At 47.4% G+C, this 16,899-nt stretch overlaps 1 protein-coding gene across 15 annotated transcripts in view; it reads right to left on the minus strand.

Moving 5' to 3' along the window:
• Positions 1-263: 263 nt before the first annotated feature.
• The window catches only part of depdc5 (DEP domain containing 5, GATOR1 subcomplex subunit), a 25,862-nt gene continuing 9,226 nt past the window's right edge, over positions 264-16,899 (minus strand). For 5 of the 15 annotated variants that reach the window (XM_005464515.4, XM_005464517.4, XM_005464516.4 and 2 more), the window contains 24 exons: positions 16,725-16,899; positions 16,444-16,644; positions 14,341-14,476; positions 14,161-14,252; positions 12,840-12,899; positions 11,829-12,012; positions 11,202-11,362; positions 10,961-10,984; positions 10,484-10,604; positions 8,918-9,085; positions 8,566-8,788; positions 7,987-8,123; positions 7,743-7,833; positions 7,484-7,546; positions 5,978-6,075; positions 5,649-5,726; positions 5,185-5,317; positions 4,754-4,853; positions 4,408-4,662; positions 2,685-2,854; positions 1,761-1,932; positions 1,624-1,684; positions 778-860; positions 264-704 (listed from right to left, as the gene is read on the minus strand). The exon at positions 16,725-16,899 is cut by the window's right edge and continues 46 nt beyond it. In XM_005464515.4, the coding sequence (XP_005464572.1) occupies positions 406-704; positions 778-860; positions 1,624-1,684; positions 1,761-1,932; positions 2,685-2,854; positions 4,408-4,662; positions 4,754-4,853; positions 5,185-5,317; positions 5,649-5,726; positions 5,978-6,075; positions 7,484-7,546; positions 7,743-7,833; positions 7,987-8,123; positions 8,566-8,788; positions 8,918-9,085; positions 10,484-10,604; positions 10,961-10,984; positions 11,202-11,362; positions 11,829-12,012; positions 12,840-12,899; positions 14,161-14,252; positions 14,341-14,476; positions 16,444-16,644; positions 16,725-16,899 (3,285 nt within the window). In that variant the 3' untranslated portion in view covers positions 264-405. The other 10 variants (XR_268005.3, XM_005464520.4, XM_005464518.4 and 7 more) reach the window with 10 other exon arrangements.

Below are 16,899 nucleotides of genomic sequence, written 5' to 3' on the forward strand. Positions count from 1 at the left end.
CGCCCTCCATCAGCGACAGAGACATGTAGCCGCTCCTGCTGAGCTCTTTATAAATGAGATCTCTATGGCAGAGGTGCTGTCTTTAAACATGGGGAAGAAATCCCAAAACAAAGTAATGAATCACGTCCACAAAATGTGAAAGACGGAGGTAAAAGTGTGAAAATGGGGAAAAACTAAACGATTAAATGTAAAAACAAAGAAACAAAAAGATTCATGTGAAAAGAAATCTGTGACAACGATAAACAACATGAAGCTTTTTCCACCTGGTTTGAATTCTGTAGTTTTATTGCTGTTGTCTGAGGCTGCAGAGCTACCAGCAGCAGTAATGAACAGCTCTCAGCGTCCTCAGCAGACACAGCGCGAGGACAGACTCAGACAAATGTTCACAGTGCTTTAACGGTGCTGTCAGGGAGCGCTGGCGTTCATCTTCTCCTGGCAGCTGTCCCAGAAGCTCTGAAGTCTGTTGTCTTTGTTGCCGCAGAAGTCGGTGAAGTCTCTGAGCAGCCGGTCTGCCAGCCGCTCGTCGCCCAGCACTCCGGTTCTCCACGCTTTGGTCAGCATGGTGTTGTAGGCCCAGTAGTAGCCCACCCTCTCCTCTCCTCCGAACGGGCCCTGGCTGTTGGAGGTGGTGGAGTTTCTACGGCGGCGCTGCTGCCCGCTCGAATACTTCCTCTTAGCGTACGGCAGCTGCAGGAACACGGTGCCTGAAACAGAAAGCGGTGAAAGTGGTCAGCTTCCGACAAACAGAGCGGGTCTTTACGCTGTGACGTGACTAACCTGTGACGTGGATGTACTGAGGCTTGTTCTCAGACGGGAAATTAAAGGTGGAAGCAGAAAACTTGTCATGCACAAAGCCAAACCTGGTAGAAAGAGTAGAGTGTTCACATGAACGTCCTGTGAAGCATGATGGAGAACTTTAAACTGAAAATCTTACACTTAAACTGAAAGTCTGATTTCAGGAAAGGGGCCGAGTTGACGACTCAAGCACCAACATTGTAAATGTAGAATGACACGATGAGTGTTGGCTTCACGTTGCCACAGAGCACAAACCTCCCAGTAAAATAACGTGAAGGAAGCGCCTCGTCTTTCTTCCACACAGCTTCTGATCGTTTCAGCTCCTGTATTTTTGCCATAGACTGTATCCAAAAGATGGAAGCAGCCCCATCATGCATTCTTGTCTGTCCATTTAGATTCATGGCCGTCTGTCATTCTAGAGCCATAAGTAACCATGTTTAGAGACGAGGCCGGAGTTAGCAGCTAAAGCTAATCAGCTTGTATCCAACGTCAATGTCAAGTTAGCGCGCAACAGGGTTAACCAAAGTTTGCAAGTGAGATTCAAACAAGATAAAGCCATAGATCGATAGAATAATAGAAAATAAAAGAAACAATGAACATTTATGAGCCAGAGATGAATCTAAAGCTGTGAATGTGAAGTATTTCTAAAATAGATCACAGAAGAAGCATGTGTGGAGTAATGCAGGGGCTTATCAAGAGGCAGTCCGGAACAGCTGAAACTTCAGACACTTTCTCCTTTCTTTACATTTTTAGCCCTGGAACTTGGCGCTAATGCTAACGCAGCTCTCCATGTGTAACTGACAGCACAGTGCAAACAGTGACTACAACCTGTAGAGGACGGCCTCCTGAAAGAGCTGCATCCTGTCCCAGTACGTCTCCGGTTCAAACCCTGTTTGATGACACGACACATGCTGTCACTGAGCCACACGGATACACATGAAAGACTCGTTCAGAGAGGTGGGAACCTTCAAAAAGGTTGTCACTGCCATTCTTCAGCAGGCAGTGGATGTTCAGAGGAATGAAGAGCTGCGCTCTCAGCGGGTCTCCGTACAGGCAGGACGTCAGAGCGAAAGGAACTTCCAGCACCGGGACCAACAGGAAACCACAGGACGCCGCTTTCCTGTGCCAGCCTTGGACCTGATGGACAGTGACCGTTAAAACCTGTGAATCAGATACTTCCTCTGGGCTCATATTAAGATTACGGCTGCCTGACGGCTCTTAAAATGATGACTTTATTTCTCACACTCTCAAAGCACAGCAGTAAATCTGTCACACTGTGATGGACCCTTCACTGTAGTTCATGTACTGCGCTCCAGTGCGGCGGGTGTGTTTGTAGCCGTTCTCTGTGGAGCTCAAACGTACGACCTACAGCTGGCAGCTGTTCTGATGGAGGTCGGACCACAGAGAGGCTGCTCTCCACAGCCGAGTGCGTCACTGTGTTCACAGCCGCACAAACACTTTACCTGTTTGAAGCAAACTCGGCCTCGTTTCCCCCCTTGGTGTGGTTCAGCCATCACATAATGCATGAAGATGCTGAACACAAAGTGATACTCTGTCTCATCTCCTCTGAACTTTCTCTGGTCCTGACTCCCACAGCCAAAACATTAAAATGTATCTGTGCTCTCACGCAACATTCATGTTTCTAACTATTCTGCATGATGGATACAACAACAGGACATACATACACTGTATGTGTACTCTCCCTCTGTGCACACCAAACATTAAACAGAGCTGTGCCACACAGTTTGTACTGTGTGACAATCTGATTGGCAGGAATGTTCTCCTTCTTTTTAAGGTGCTGAGAGAACTGGACGTTAGAATAATCTGTGCTGGAAGGACGGGCACACTGGGTTTGACTGCAGGTGGTTTGAACCAGGGCACGTGCTTACCATTTCAAAGAGCACTGCAGCAGTGACAGCCATCCAGTGCAGCTTGATCTCAAAGGCAGCGTTGAGGGAGAAGTTGCCGTGATAATAACAGCTGCACCACTCAGTTCGGTCACTGCGGTTATTGACGTCCACATCTAGAGTGACCGTCTTCTGCTCTGGAACTGTAGCAGCTACAGAACACGTGGACAAGGGTGGGAAAACAGGAAGACGGGAGACAAAGCAGCAAAGAAAAGGAGAGGCTGATGGCATGCTGGAGAGCAGAGCTGGTGACGGCTTCATGGAAGATCCTCCAAGGTTGGATCTACATTTGGGTTTGTGGCTGACCGACACTTAGAACCATCAGTGATTTCGAAGAAACACTGTCTTTGTTTTCTATATTACAGCTTTGAATAAGTATGCATATACAGTCCGGTGTTGACATGTGAGCCAGCACTCATTAGCAACTAATGTATTGATATATTATTTTTGTCTATTAATTCTGAATAATTATATGTAAAACTGAACCTCCAGATGTGGACTGTTTGTCTTTAGTGCACACGGCTGCACAGATACAGGAACCAGCAGATCTGAGGTTGTGACTGTGTCATGAGACTGCAAACTGGCACCTGTCATTAAACACCAAGCCTTTGTTTTATGCTTCAGACCAGCTTTATCACTATGCGAACACCATCATTCATGTTTCCAGGTACGAGTCTGCATTATTCCAGCTCCTGGATGACAAATTTAAGCCAGTCCAGCTGCAAAACAGCAACGTTTTAACAAATGATGCATTTAATGGCTGCAGGAAGCAAGAAGCAAGCATGAGTGCAGGCAGCAGAGGGACAGGTGAGCACAATGCACACCACAGCACTAGTAAACCACAGCCACTGACACCACAGCATGCACTGAGACACCACACCACCAGTACAACTACTGCTGCTTCTGCACTAACCACACAGCATGCACTGAGGGGGCTATTGGATCACATAAATACTACTATAACTACAGGGACTGTGCATGCACTGGAGAACACACCACCAGCTGTCCCATGCAGATCTACAGGCCACTGTGAGGCCAGCTGAGCCCTGCATCTCTGTGTCGGTGACGGCGCAGGGTGAGCACGATGTCAGGGACAAATATGAATGATGGTAAATGAGGTTTGGATGTTATGTCTGTGGGTTTTATATGTAGGCTCATTGTTTTCAGTTTTGGGTGCTCCAAATCAACAGCATCATATGATATTCTGTTAATTTACAAAAACTTTCAATACATGCAAAGAAGAAACTGTATTACAGAAGCACACTGTGTATCAGGGCCACTGATTTCATACAGTCACCTGCACAAGTCGATTTATTGTATTACTACAGTTGTTTATGTAGTCGAGAGGACTGCTGCTACAAAAACTGAAGGAAGAAAGAACATTTGTACAAACTGAAAACCACGAGTCTGGATGCATCCAAGCCCAAAAGCTTGAGGGTGCAGAGTTGAGCAGATGTAGGCCCGTGAAACTCTACAGCCATAATCAAATCCTAAATAACTATCAGAGGCTAAAGTCACTCAGGATTTCCCTTTGGCTGCCAAAGCACTGGACCAACATCCCTAAACAAATGCACCGTTCGCCTTTGGTGACACTTGGATGCTGGGCTCAGCCGGCCCCCTGAGGCAGGCTGGAGTATGATCTGCATCAGACTGCATTAGACAGGAGGGCACGGCTCCTCTGCGGTGTGGGTCAGGCTGGGTGTACCTAGCAATGCAGCGGCCTGGCTGCGTCCTCCAAAGCTGCGGCTGAAGGAGCTGTGCCTACTTGCGTAGGAAGCTGGCCGGCTGGGCAGCCAGGGCAGGAGGAAGGCCGGGAGGTCGCAGGGGCGCCGCTCCTCCAGCACGAAGGCCACCTCGAACCACTTCCTTTGGAACAGGGTAAAGTCCTCTAGGGCTGCAGTGGACCAGCCCCCACCTGCAGCGGTGGAGAGCTGGGGGGTGGCGCCTACAGGGGAAACGTCTATATGAGAATAACCACATGTTTAAAATGTATTCGTATTGTATGTGTATTGTAGTTAAAACGATGTTTGTCCGTGTGCCTGCTCACTCACCATCCTTCTCTCCCACTATCCTGTAGAAGTAGAAGCCATAGACAAAGGTGCGCATGGCTTCTCCTGAGGCGTGGGTCACCAAACCTTCATCCAACATTTTCTACATAAAAGTCAGTAGCTGAGTAGACTCCACACAACATACATTCATAGATAACATGGAAAGAGGAGAGTGGGTGTGGCTGCAAGCTTAAAGCACCAGCTTAGATCTGCTGTGGCTCTTCACAGCCTGGCTGAGCTAACACGACGGGGGCTTTCCTTCCTGATGCAGCGCAGACCCTCGGACCGTGGATTAACAAACAGCTTTGCTACATTGTATCTGACTATTGGAGCCACATACAGGCTGCAAACTAACGGCGTGGCCTACACTGCAGTCATGACTCACACTCTAATCAGCAGGAACAAAAATCAAAGTTATCACATGGAAGTCCTACCTGCATGATATCCACGGCCATCCCCTGTGTGGCCACACCCTCCACATTAGTGACCAGCCAATGAACCACTTCTGCGCTGATAAAGCAGTTGAGTGGCAGGCCCTTCTGCTCTGGGAGAAGCTGTACACCCGTCCTGCAATACAACCACACAGACAAATCACTGCAGAGAGCAGACGGAAACCACTTTCCATCTGGAAGTTAAGATTGTTAGAAATGTTCTTCTGATCTCATCTAGAGATGTCGAGGGCCCACATGAACCCTGAAGTATGTTAGATGTGTTTTATCTTATCCCTGGAAGCACTTTAAATTAGCACAGCACTTTAGTTTTGGCCATTCCTGCTTGCAGTGACCCACGGGGAGATATATGTGCAAATCTTTCATAGCTTATGTTTTTACTCTGTTATCATACGGACTCAGTGGTCCCAAACAAATCAGGAGACAAACACATTAAAAAGGAATCTTACGTGGGATGTTTGATCGCTTCCAGGATCTCCATGAGTGTGGAGGAAGAGGACAGAGAGAGGACTCCTGCAGACTGCCCACTGTGAACACATCAGTGAGTATTTATCAGCTCCGTACACTGAAGTCACGATAATGATGCAAAACATCGTGGGCGTTTCCTCTACACGAGCCACACCTTAAAAACAACAATCTCAATTTAACGACAAACTCAAATATTCTACAAACTGTTTTTATGTCCACGTGTCAAGTGTTGACTTTTAAAGTCACCTCAGGAAAACTTGGATGATCTTAATGTTTCAAAAGTATCCGAGTACATAAAAGAGCAGATCACCTGACGTCTGTGCTGCAGGCTGCAGCGTCTCCAGTAGGCTGCGCTGCTGCTCCGGCCTGAACTCCTCGGTCTGCAGCCTCGCTCGTTTCCGCCGCCAGCTACACAGTCGCACACGTTTCATGTCACAAAGGTTTCCCACATTACACACTGTTTGTCACTCTGGTGGTTTCAGCCTCTGCCACACCGACACAAAGGTTGGTGTGGATCTGCACAGCAATGAGCTGTTTAACACAAAATCATCTGTTCCCATAACAGGATAAGACAGGATGTCATTCCCAGTGTGTTTCAGTGGCTGATGGAAAGCTACCTTTGTGTTCAGGTACTGAGAAAGCAGTAAACAAGCTCACAGGTCACAGTAACACGCTGTGGTTGGAGTTATTGTGTCCATTTCCAACAACAACACTGTAGATAATAAAATAAATATGTTTTTGTGTGGCCGACGTTGCCTCATCCTGAGCTGTGGCCTAAATGACAGTTTTCTGGTTTCTAAGCTGGAAAAGAAGAACTGAGGCAGATGAAAACTGAACACTGTGAAGACACTTTGATACAAGCTTGGCTAAAATCTAGTTTTGTTTGTTTTTTTAATCTTCAAATATTGTAAAACAACACAAACGTTTTTCTAACAGCCAACCCCTCAGCATGTTTGTGCTCTCTGCTCATGTTGTCCTAATATTAAATCATTTCAAGAACTTATTTGAACGAAAAAGTCACTTCAAACTGTAGAAACTGAGATTTCTACTTGGGCTGTCAACATTAACGTGTTAATCCGTGGTCACGGTTAACGCAATTAAAATTTTCAACACAATGAACCCGTCTGAAGCGCAGAATGACCCGAAATCCCTGAAATGTCTCTGTCAACGCATTTCAGACAGTTTGTACAAAGTGTGTCCATTCTGCGCTCCAGACGGGTTCATTGTGTTGAAAATTTTAATTGCGTTAACCGTGACCACGGATTAACACGTTAATGTTGACAGCCCAAGTGGCCCCCGGGCCGCGCGTTTGACACCCCTAGTTTGTATTTTGTCCTGGTCTCTCTGTGACTCTGTTTATACATTCATCATTAATGGAAAGCACCAGCGTAACATATCACCGGATGTGGTGAGGCACACATCTGCATACAGCTGCATCACACAGACATGTGTGCATACATGTGTACAATATCAAACATCTGCATGTGCAGGCGCCACATGTGAGGCCCGCCCCGATCATGCAAACAGGACAGGGCTTCAATGCTTCCCTGAGAAACTGAAGATGTTAGTGATAGTGGGACCACGCAGAACGCAGAAGAAAAACCAGTAGAAACAATACTGCACTGGATTATTAATAATCTTATACTAGATTCAATGCTTTAGCAATAAGTAGCTATAAAACATGCAAACAAACGTGATCCCAGTGCGAGGATGTCTCAGCAAACATCACTACATGTGAACGAGCACCGCTGCAAAGCCACAGACAGTGACACAGCAAACGACACACACATGCACACCCAGCAACCCTGTTACTAACCTGAGAGTGACAGATGTAGGAGGAACGAGGGCTACGTATAAAATCCAAAATAAAGGCAGCGTCCTGTCAGCATACAGGAAGAACACAACCCAGGATCAAACACCCAAAGCAACAGGAACCAAACAGATTATGGCAGGAAGCACATGGAAGAAAAGAAAACATAGCTCCACACCAAAGCACCATAAACGCACACGTGTCTGCAAAAGCTCAGCGCCAAAGCAAAACGACGCGCTCTGCCGGGCGCACAGAACATCCTCACCTTGCGGGGACTGTCTACATATGTGGGAGCTGTGGTCACATTTGCAGGGTCACTGACGGCTGCCGAGGGCTTCGCCTGCTCCTCCAGTGTCCTGACACCAAGCACAACATTTATAAAGACTGACACGCTCCACCACATCAAACCACTAACAGAATAATTATATAGTCGAATCCTAAAGTTATGTGAAGAACCATGAACAGGATACAAAAGTGCAGACAGCCACATGTCCCAGGGGAGGACTCACTTCTGGTTCTGCTCCATCTCCAGCAGGGCTGATAAGGCCGACGTGCCTTTCTTGCCCTGTGGTGGCGCCACAGGCTCAGTGGGGTATGGAGAGAGTGGGCTGGTCACCTGGAGCCCTTTGAGGGGCGCACTCTTCTGCTGCATATTGCACAGATAAGAAAACGATGCGTCAGTGCCAACACCACACTGGACTCAGTCAGAAAGTCTTCAATAACGTCAAAGTAAAAGTAGACACATGTGTCCTTCTGGGCTCATTCTCACTCCTGATCCTCACACTGCCATAGACGGGTTAAACACACATCAGTGGTTTGTAATGAGCTGCACTTTGATGCCACACATCGTGCAATAAAACAGTCAAACTAGAGCCCACAGTCTGTAAGCATTGAATATTTTGTTTGGCAGACCCACGGCACCCATGGGTTTATTATAAGAAATACTCCACGGCAGTAATCATCAGGATAAAGTGCTGTGATCGCTGTTGTTTCTGAGACCTGAGGTAAATCAGAGGAGTGTGAAATAGGAATCAGTGAATAGACGATGTGCGCAGAGGAGGAATGACACGGCTGCTGGAAAGTCTCACCCTGATGATCCTGTCAGAGCGGTGCCGTCGCCGAATGCGGTTGAGACCCTCCAGGAAACGAATGAAGCCGTCCAACAGGACCCAGTCCCCGCTGTTACCCGCTCCAGCAGCCGCTCCCTCCCCATAAACGTCCCAGTGTCCCTCCCCATCCGCCACCCGCCGAGCTCCTCCGGCCGGAAGCAGGAGGAAGCGAGTTCTCCAGAACTTGAGAGAGTCAATCAAACTGGGGAGGGCCAACAGTTTCACTTATAACACATATTACATACACAATATGGGAAGTTATTCAAGTGCTTCTACAGTAAAAAGGACAGTAAAGTGTGCGTGCTGTCAGTGAGCCTGACAGCACTGCTACCTGAAGTCCTCGGAGCCACCAGAGCAGATGTACTGGTCCAGGTAGTTCCACTTGTATTCCTCCAGTCTCTCGTGTCCAAACTCTACCCAGCAGCAAACAAACTGAGCATCAGAGTGCGGAGGGCACAGGCTGTAGCTGTACTGGATCTGAGCCGACTCATACGGGTACCTGAAACACACACAGCTGGTTCCCAGTGTCTCCTTTTACTACACAGTGTCTTTGTAACTATTACTCAGAGTTTAGACGCCCGTGCTCAGCGCGGTATTCATGCTAACACAACAGTTCACTTATGTCTCCACACATCACATCAGCCAGCGATTCTTCGTCTCTTTCATTTCAGACATTTCATTATCAACTGCTCACTTTAGACAAAGTGTCCTCGAGTCGCAGCCACCAGTTAAACCAGTTCTCTGTTTTTGTACTTTTAGTTACTCATTTATTACTTTTGTTTTTCATCACGCCCGCTCTCTGTTTCAGGCAGCTCCATCACCTCCATCGTACATACAGTAACAACTGTAATTACTGCCTTCAGCCAACAATTACATTCAGTTCATTTCAACCACTAAATGCATTACTTTTACTAGTAACAGATTACTTTTCCAACTACTACTTCAATCTACAAAAAAGTAAAGTTGGCTTTTATCCAATTAATAATGATTTTTTCTCATTACTTATTAATAAAAGCTGCTGCTGCTTCTGTGTTTCTACACGTCAGTGTGTCACAGTCTGGTTCCAGGTACGGTTCCTGAGAGGGGGGACAGGTTAGCATCGGCAGGCCTACACAGGACTTTGGCTACGTTCACACTGCAGGTCTTAATGCTCAATTCCGATTTTTTGATCAAATCCGATTTTTTTGTCTGCTTGTTCACACTACACATAAAATGCGACAGCAAACGCGCTCTAGTGTGAACGCTCAAAGCGGCCCGCATGCGCAAAAGAAGACGTCACACACAACGCGCTCTGTTTAGACCCAGACCAACAGTATTGTTTGACTGATGGCCCTTAATATAAAGACTTCGGACTTTACGTTTCCCAGTTTTTGCTTTAAGTTATTTTGTTATTTACATAATAATGTAAATAACCTAATAATGATCCTTATTGCTGTTTTAGAGGAGCGGTGCTTCTAAGGATAGCTGCAGGTTTCTGTCAGAATCTGCAGATTATACAGTACAAATAAAATGTTCACGTTGTCTTCCCAACAGTTTCACTAACATCTACACTGGATGGCCAGGAAGCGTTCGCGATGTCTTCTCCGGCGCTGATAATTGGCGTCTGTCTTGTGTCAGTGACGTAAAAGACGGATTTAATGCGACATGACCGTTCAAACAGCAGTCGCTTTCTAAAACATCGGATATGTATCGGATTCAGGACCACATACGAAAGTGACCCAGATCGGATTTGTGCCGTTCACACTGTCATACCATGATGGGAGATGGGTCGCATAGGGTCAAAAAACTCGGATTTGATGCGCTTTCGCCTGCAGTGTGAACGTAGCCTAAGAGCCATGCTCTGACAGGACACGGCTGCTGGTTCTTGTGTTGGTGTATTTGGGTCGGGTGCACTCACTTTGGCAGGTAGCGAGTAACAGTTATGATCTTGTCTTTGAGGCAGACTTTGTGGAAGGTGCGGCCCATGCTGAGCCAGTAAACGGTCTCCTCCTCCTCTGTTCGACGCAGAGACACCAGGCCTGAAGACACGAGAAGAATCAGGTCGCATGCAGTGACAAACATCTGGCGCTTCTCTTTAAGAAGAGCCAGACACCACAGCTGGCACACTGACATCTGTTATACGATTATTATGACTGAAGGTTGAGTGTTGACAGATAACCAAGTGCAGCTGTAGCCCAAAGGGAAGAAACATCGTTTCCTCTTCATTTACGACTGGACTAAACCTGTGACTGTGCTGCTCCGTCTCTTTGCTCTCTGACAGTAAAGCTATGACAACAGTTTTCTTCATCATGTCCAGCTGGAAAGAACAATATTCAATATCACTACGTGCACCCACCATCCAGTGATTAAAAACAGAACTGGTACTGTCACATACCTCGAGCCAGCCTTCTTCTAAAAACTGAAAAAAACAATACTTTGAAATTCAGTTTTCAACTGTAAAACAAATACTTTGAAGAATACTGCAAAGTACACGGCTGCAGCTGCTTTATTTGTTTCTGCTTATTCGTCCTCTGTGTTTGTTCAAACTGATGATGATGATGATGATGATGATGATGATGATGATGATGATGATGATGATGATGATGATGAGAAGAGATTACAAAGAGTTCTCTCACCTCTGGAGTACAGGGGACTGCTGCCGAGGGGCGTGGCCACGGCGGGCTGCTGTTTTCTGTTATTGGGCTGGACGATGATCTGGTAGCCCTGCATCAACCTCTGACAGATGAACTCCTCAAACACCTGAGATGCACTCATCACGGGAACGTCATCTTCACGCCTGACAGGAGAACAAAGATGGAGTTCGTATCTTCTTTCATAAATATGATTGTAGACCAGGAAACCTGGAAGTTTTTCTTTAACCAGGTACCAGCGATAATCTCAGTTATTATTTTATACCACGTCTGTGTGGACTGGAACATTATACGTACTGAGAACTGACCGGACACTCATATTAGTGGTGCTGTTATTGAAAACAGCTGGCTGAGCAGATAGCTAACATCCAGACTGCCTGCTCTTTGTTCTTGCAAACATGGACAGGAAGAAAGCAGACAGCCTGTTAGGAGCGTGAGAACAGCAGACAAACTCCTCCTGTGCGCTCTCCACAGAGCATTTGCATATCATCTCTACTTACACATCCACCCTGTTAATGACCCAAAGTGTCCTCGTGTACATAACAGCTGTAAACCAGTGAAGCCGGTTCAGACTCGTCTGGGTCATAACCTGAAACGTAGGACAGAGCCTACCTGTCCAGGTCACTGTGCGGCAGCAGATCGTAGCACCCCTCGGTGTAGTCGTTCTGCAGCGTCTGCCGGTCAGGGAAGTAGTCCGTGGTAAGTGGGAGGCACGCCGGTGTGGTCAGGGACTTCCAGTCCACTCCCACTGTGCAGCAGAAGCTGGGCACTGTGGGGGGTGCAGATAGCAGCAGGGCTTCACACACGCACACACGCACACGCACACACACACACACAGAGCAAAAAAAAAAAACAAAAAAACCCAATCCCCGCAGCACAGACAAATGCAGGTACCCAGAGTGGAGTGGTACAAATGTGGGGGGCAAGGATAAAGGAGCATGGTGGGGTGAAGACAAGGATGGACAAGAAAGCATAAAGGAGGAGGTGCAAACAACAAAACAGAGTAGAAAAGAGGGGAAGAAAAAACAAGAAATGCGTTACTTTCAGTGGCCTGATCCTCCCGAGGGCCTGATGGTGTGCAGCAGTGATCACGCATGCAGATTGTGGTCATGTGACGGTCAGGCTGTGATTGGCATCACTCACAAGAAAGTGAAAAATGTGTTCTTAGTTCAGCAAAGGCGTGAAGTGTACTGCAGCAGAGTAATCCCTTCATGCAAACGTACAGATTGGTGTGAACACCCTGGATTCAAAGGCACTGCCATGCAACAACAGCACATACACACGGCTGCAGAGAGCAGTAGGTCATGGCGTTTGAAGACGATAGGAGGGTGAATTAATTTCAGCTACGTCATCAGAAAGTGTTGAGAGAAAGCTAGAAAACAGTAGGACAGGGAGAGAGGGTAACCCGGAGTCACGTGACCTGTGAGCGTCGTTTATATCTGCCAACCCCGGAGAAACGCGCCTGCCAAAGCCCTCGCAGGGAACTCAGGCTTTAGTGGCAGTTTGGTGATTTTAAATATCAGGATGTCATTATGATCCCAAAGTTTACCTGCAGTTTTCAAACAATTTGCAATACTCATCAACTGGTCCCATTTCATTTCTGTAAAGTCAACTGGAACTTACTGGGATCGGCACCAGTGGCAGAGAAGTCTTGAAATGAGGAGCTGCGGTTGGTGAAAGTTCCTGTGCACAACAAAGACATCCTTACTACCTGCATGTGAAAACACCAAAATACACACAGCAGCATACAGAGGTGGCTTCACACATTTTTACAGTCAGTCATTAAAATAAAATCTGTGGAAAAAAAGTGGAATTCAAATGTAAACTCTAAAAACATACAGAGAGTTGTCAGTTTTAGTAGTTGGGTACAGATTTGCTGCACGAGCATCGATCAGAGGGCGACTCTAAAGGTTCTTTACTGTGACACATGCGATCACTCAGGCTACGTCCACACTGATGCAGCGTTTTGGAAACGCTCTCGAAAACGCATACATTTCAAAACGCAGCTGTCCCATCGCAGTGTGGACACTCGAAAACACAGACTTATGAGACATTTTAGTCATGTGATGCAGTCATGTGACCAATTAAACAAAGATAACCGCTGTAAAATGCACTCCGCTGTTTTGATTGCTCTCAATTTTGACAGCCCTAAAAAAGATGAATATCAGTTTGTACGTGCTGCAGATTCTTTAATTCTCACTCGCTTTCACGCACGCGCAGGACGGAACGTAAGCGTTTTCATCCGTTTCAATGTGGACGCACACCTCTGTGAAAACGACTGAAAAACGTGTGGACGCGGAGCGTTTTCAGATGAAAACGCCGTTTTCAAATCTATCCGGGCTAGTGTGGGCGTAGCCTAAACCTCACCACTCACATACGCCTTTGATCCCAACACGTAACACGCCGACGCCATGTGACAAATCGTCCGTACGTTACACTTTCAGAGGCATGAGAGCGGGTTGGAATGAATCTAATGTTATGGTTAAGGTCGGGGCTGAAACAGGAAGCCGCGGAGCGGAGCTTCCATGTTACTATGCGCGCCTCGGGCCGTGACACATCGTCCGTATGACGCGTTGGGATGAGAACGCTCTGAAACTAAACTGTCAGAATGAATCTGTAATGAAGGCACCGGAGCACAGCTCACACATGTGGGAGTGTTACGCTCAGCGGGCTCTTTTAACTGGAAAAAGAAAGATCCCAGCAGCTCTGTATCCGACTGCTTTTTAATAAACAGATTATACACTAAGAAATTCTACAATAGTGTTTTTGTCTTAGAAGATTTTCCAAACGAAATCCTGACCCTCCGGCTCACTGCCACAGATTCTTTCTGCTCAGTTTGGATAAACTGGTCCAAAGGACCTAAAATGCATGTTGATGGTGCTAGCTCAGGTGAAGCTTAATGGAGCACTGAAGATAAGAGCTCAGGCTTCAGCAGGTATATCACCACTGTTGTTGCTCCCCGGGCTTCCAGTGAACTCCTCCATTCCTCCAGCGGGATAGAGGCCGTTGTCTCCTGGCTGGCGGGAGGCGCTTCGCCTTAAATGAAAAGGCAGAAACACGCATTGATCACGTGTGCCGGGGCTTTGTTTATGGAACAAACGTTTGCCTGGTGAGTGTGACTAACCTTCCGGTGGCCTCGTGATAGGCGAGCTCCAGCAGCTCCGCAGAGGTGTGGGCGGGATCTCTCTGCTGGCTGTCCTGCAGCTCCGCCATGTTCTGCCTGGTCTGATGATGGATCTGGATGGCCTCCCCAGAAGGACCTGTTGAACCATCGTGTGTCTAAATCTCACTGGATCGGGTATTTTACAGGGATCAGTGGTTGGCCCTTTGCCATTTAGATAATCTAAGAAGGTTACGTGGGATAAGAAACATGGATGACTCCGTTTATCTGGGCGAGCAAACCCTTGGTATATGGATGCAGCCAGCACCGACACACTGCTTGGACAGCTGGAACACCGGCTTCTCCATTTAATACTTTAAATATTAAAATATGTAATTTTGGGAACTTCTCAAACACAAACTTTACTGGAATATTTAAATATCATTAAATAAATAGGATTTACAGCTCTTTGCTTCATTTATCATGTGCTACAATAGTTGGATGGTCCGAGGGAGACGTCCCCAGAAGGAGCTCAGCGTCAAAGCTCTGACTGAGTCTTTCAAACTGATAATCGAGCCCAATGGTACAAGGTGCACAGGACAGAGCGGTGGACTCTCCCACACGAGATCACAACACGTCACTATGGGGTCCAATTAAACCACACTGAGTCTCTCAGCAGTGCCTCCTTAGTCTGAATTGAGAGAAATGCATACAATCTAAGCTTACACTGCATTAGTATTTTTGATAGTTCAGCTCATCTTCTTCATCTAATTCAGCTTCATCTTTGCTCAGAAATGTGATGTTTGTAAAACCTTCTACTCCCATCAGCACAATGAGTCACTCTGCTCCTTAATGTTGAGAAAACTGTGGACACTGTCAGCACTACACCTCATCACCCTGTTACTCATACAAAACTGAGATTCAGTTCAGTTTAACTTTATGTAGTGCTGATTCACAGGGACAGTCAGGGTGAGGACCATACAGCAGTAGAGAGAGACGCTCTGTGAGCGAGCACTCGGTGACAGTGGGAAGGAAAAACTCCCTTTTAACAGTAAGAGACCTCCTCCAGCATGAGCAGGCAATGGGAGAGTACAAAGAGCAGAGTAAGAAAGCCCACAGCAGTCTGTGCCCACAGCAGTCTGTGCCCACAGCAGTCTGTGCCCACAGCAGTCTGAGCCCACAGCAGTCTGAGCCCACAGCAGTCTGAGCCCACAGCAGTCTGTGCCCACAGCAGTCTGAGCCCACAGCAGTCTGTGCCCACAGCAGTCTGAGCCCACAGCAGTCTGTGCCCACAGCAGTCTGAGCCCACAGCAGTCTGAGCCCACAGCAGTCTGTGCCCACAGCAGTCTGAGCCCACAGCAGTCTGTGCCCACAGCAGTCTGAGCCCACAGCAGTCTGTGCCCACAGCAGTCTGAGCCCACAGCAGTCTGTGCCCACAGCAGTCTGTGCCCACAGCAGTCTGAGCCCACAGCAGTCTGAGCCCACAGCAGTCTGAGCCCACAGCAGTCTGAGCCCACAGCAGTCTGTGCCCACAGCAGTTTGTGCCCACATGGATGCTACTGTGGTTTGCCTGCAAGGAGCCTGTGGACACTGCATACATGCTCGTGTGCAATCCTCCAAAGTCCACCTGCATGGTGGATGATGCTGTGAACTGGCTGAACGATGTGGGCTCGATATAATATAAGTGTTACCTTTCGGCTACATATGAAAGTTTTCAGTGTAATCCTGAACCCAAACTGGGAGCTGATCCCACAGTATCCTTCACAGGAACTGCCACAAACTCCCCACCTGCCAGTTTAAAGAAGATTCACGGTTGTTGTTTAAGCACTAATTATAAAGCTCAGTGATGTAAATGCACCTGGACACACACAGGCAGATGTTAGCGCTGATGTTTTGGCGCTGGTTTAGCTCCACATGGCCTTTTTCTTTTTCCTGTTTAAACTTTACATCTCAGTCAGAACTAGTGTTGACACCACGTCAGAGGGGCTTCAGCCTTCATCACCTTTTCCCCTCGTGTGTGTAGCAACACTACTAAACTTCATAAATAAATGTTGGCAGTGTGCTGGGATAAATTAATTCCACACTTTGTGAACCAAAGTGTGTTTTCTAGACTGTGTAAAACCTCACCGACAGGAAATGTGTGCATCCAGCGGCGGCGGTTGGACGTGAGCTTCATGGGCATCCTGGATGGGGTGAAGGGATTGATGAGTGCTCTCTGAGGAGTGTAACCTCCCGGCCGGATGTGCAGCGTGGACTCGGCACTTCCCACTGTGAACCTCCCCGGGGCGCTGGAGTCCCGCTGAGAGTCCATCATCTTTTCTAAAAGGTCTGAACGACACAATGAGATTAGAAAAGGAATGAAATATTTATACGGCGACCCCTGCAGGTGCAAACTGGGAGGAATGTACCTCTGGTACTGGTGTATCCCAAAGAACTGCTGACTTCATACTGAGCAGTAGGCATCCGGGGTATTAGCAGCATGTTGGACACGGGACCCAGGCTGTCATCAGAGGCCAGGCTTCGTTGTTCGTCGGGACCTCCTGAGCGAACCGGAGGGGACGCACCTATGCCAGTGCTGACGTC

Source organism: Oreochromis niloticus, linkage group LG18 (assembly GCF_001858045.2).
Source record: "Oreochromis niloticus isolate F11D_XX linkage group LG18, O_niloticus_UMD_NMBU, whole genome shotgun sequence".
Taxonomy (NCBI): Eukaryota; Metazoa; Chordata; class Actinopteri; order Cichliformes; family Cichlidae; genus Oreochromis; species Oreochromis niloticus.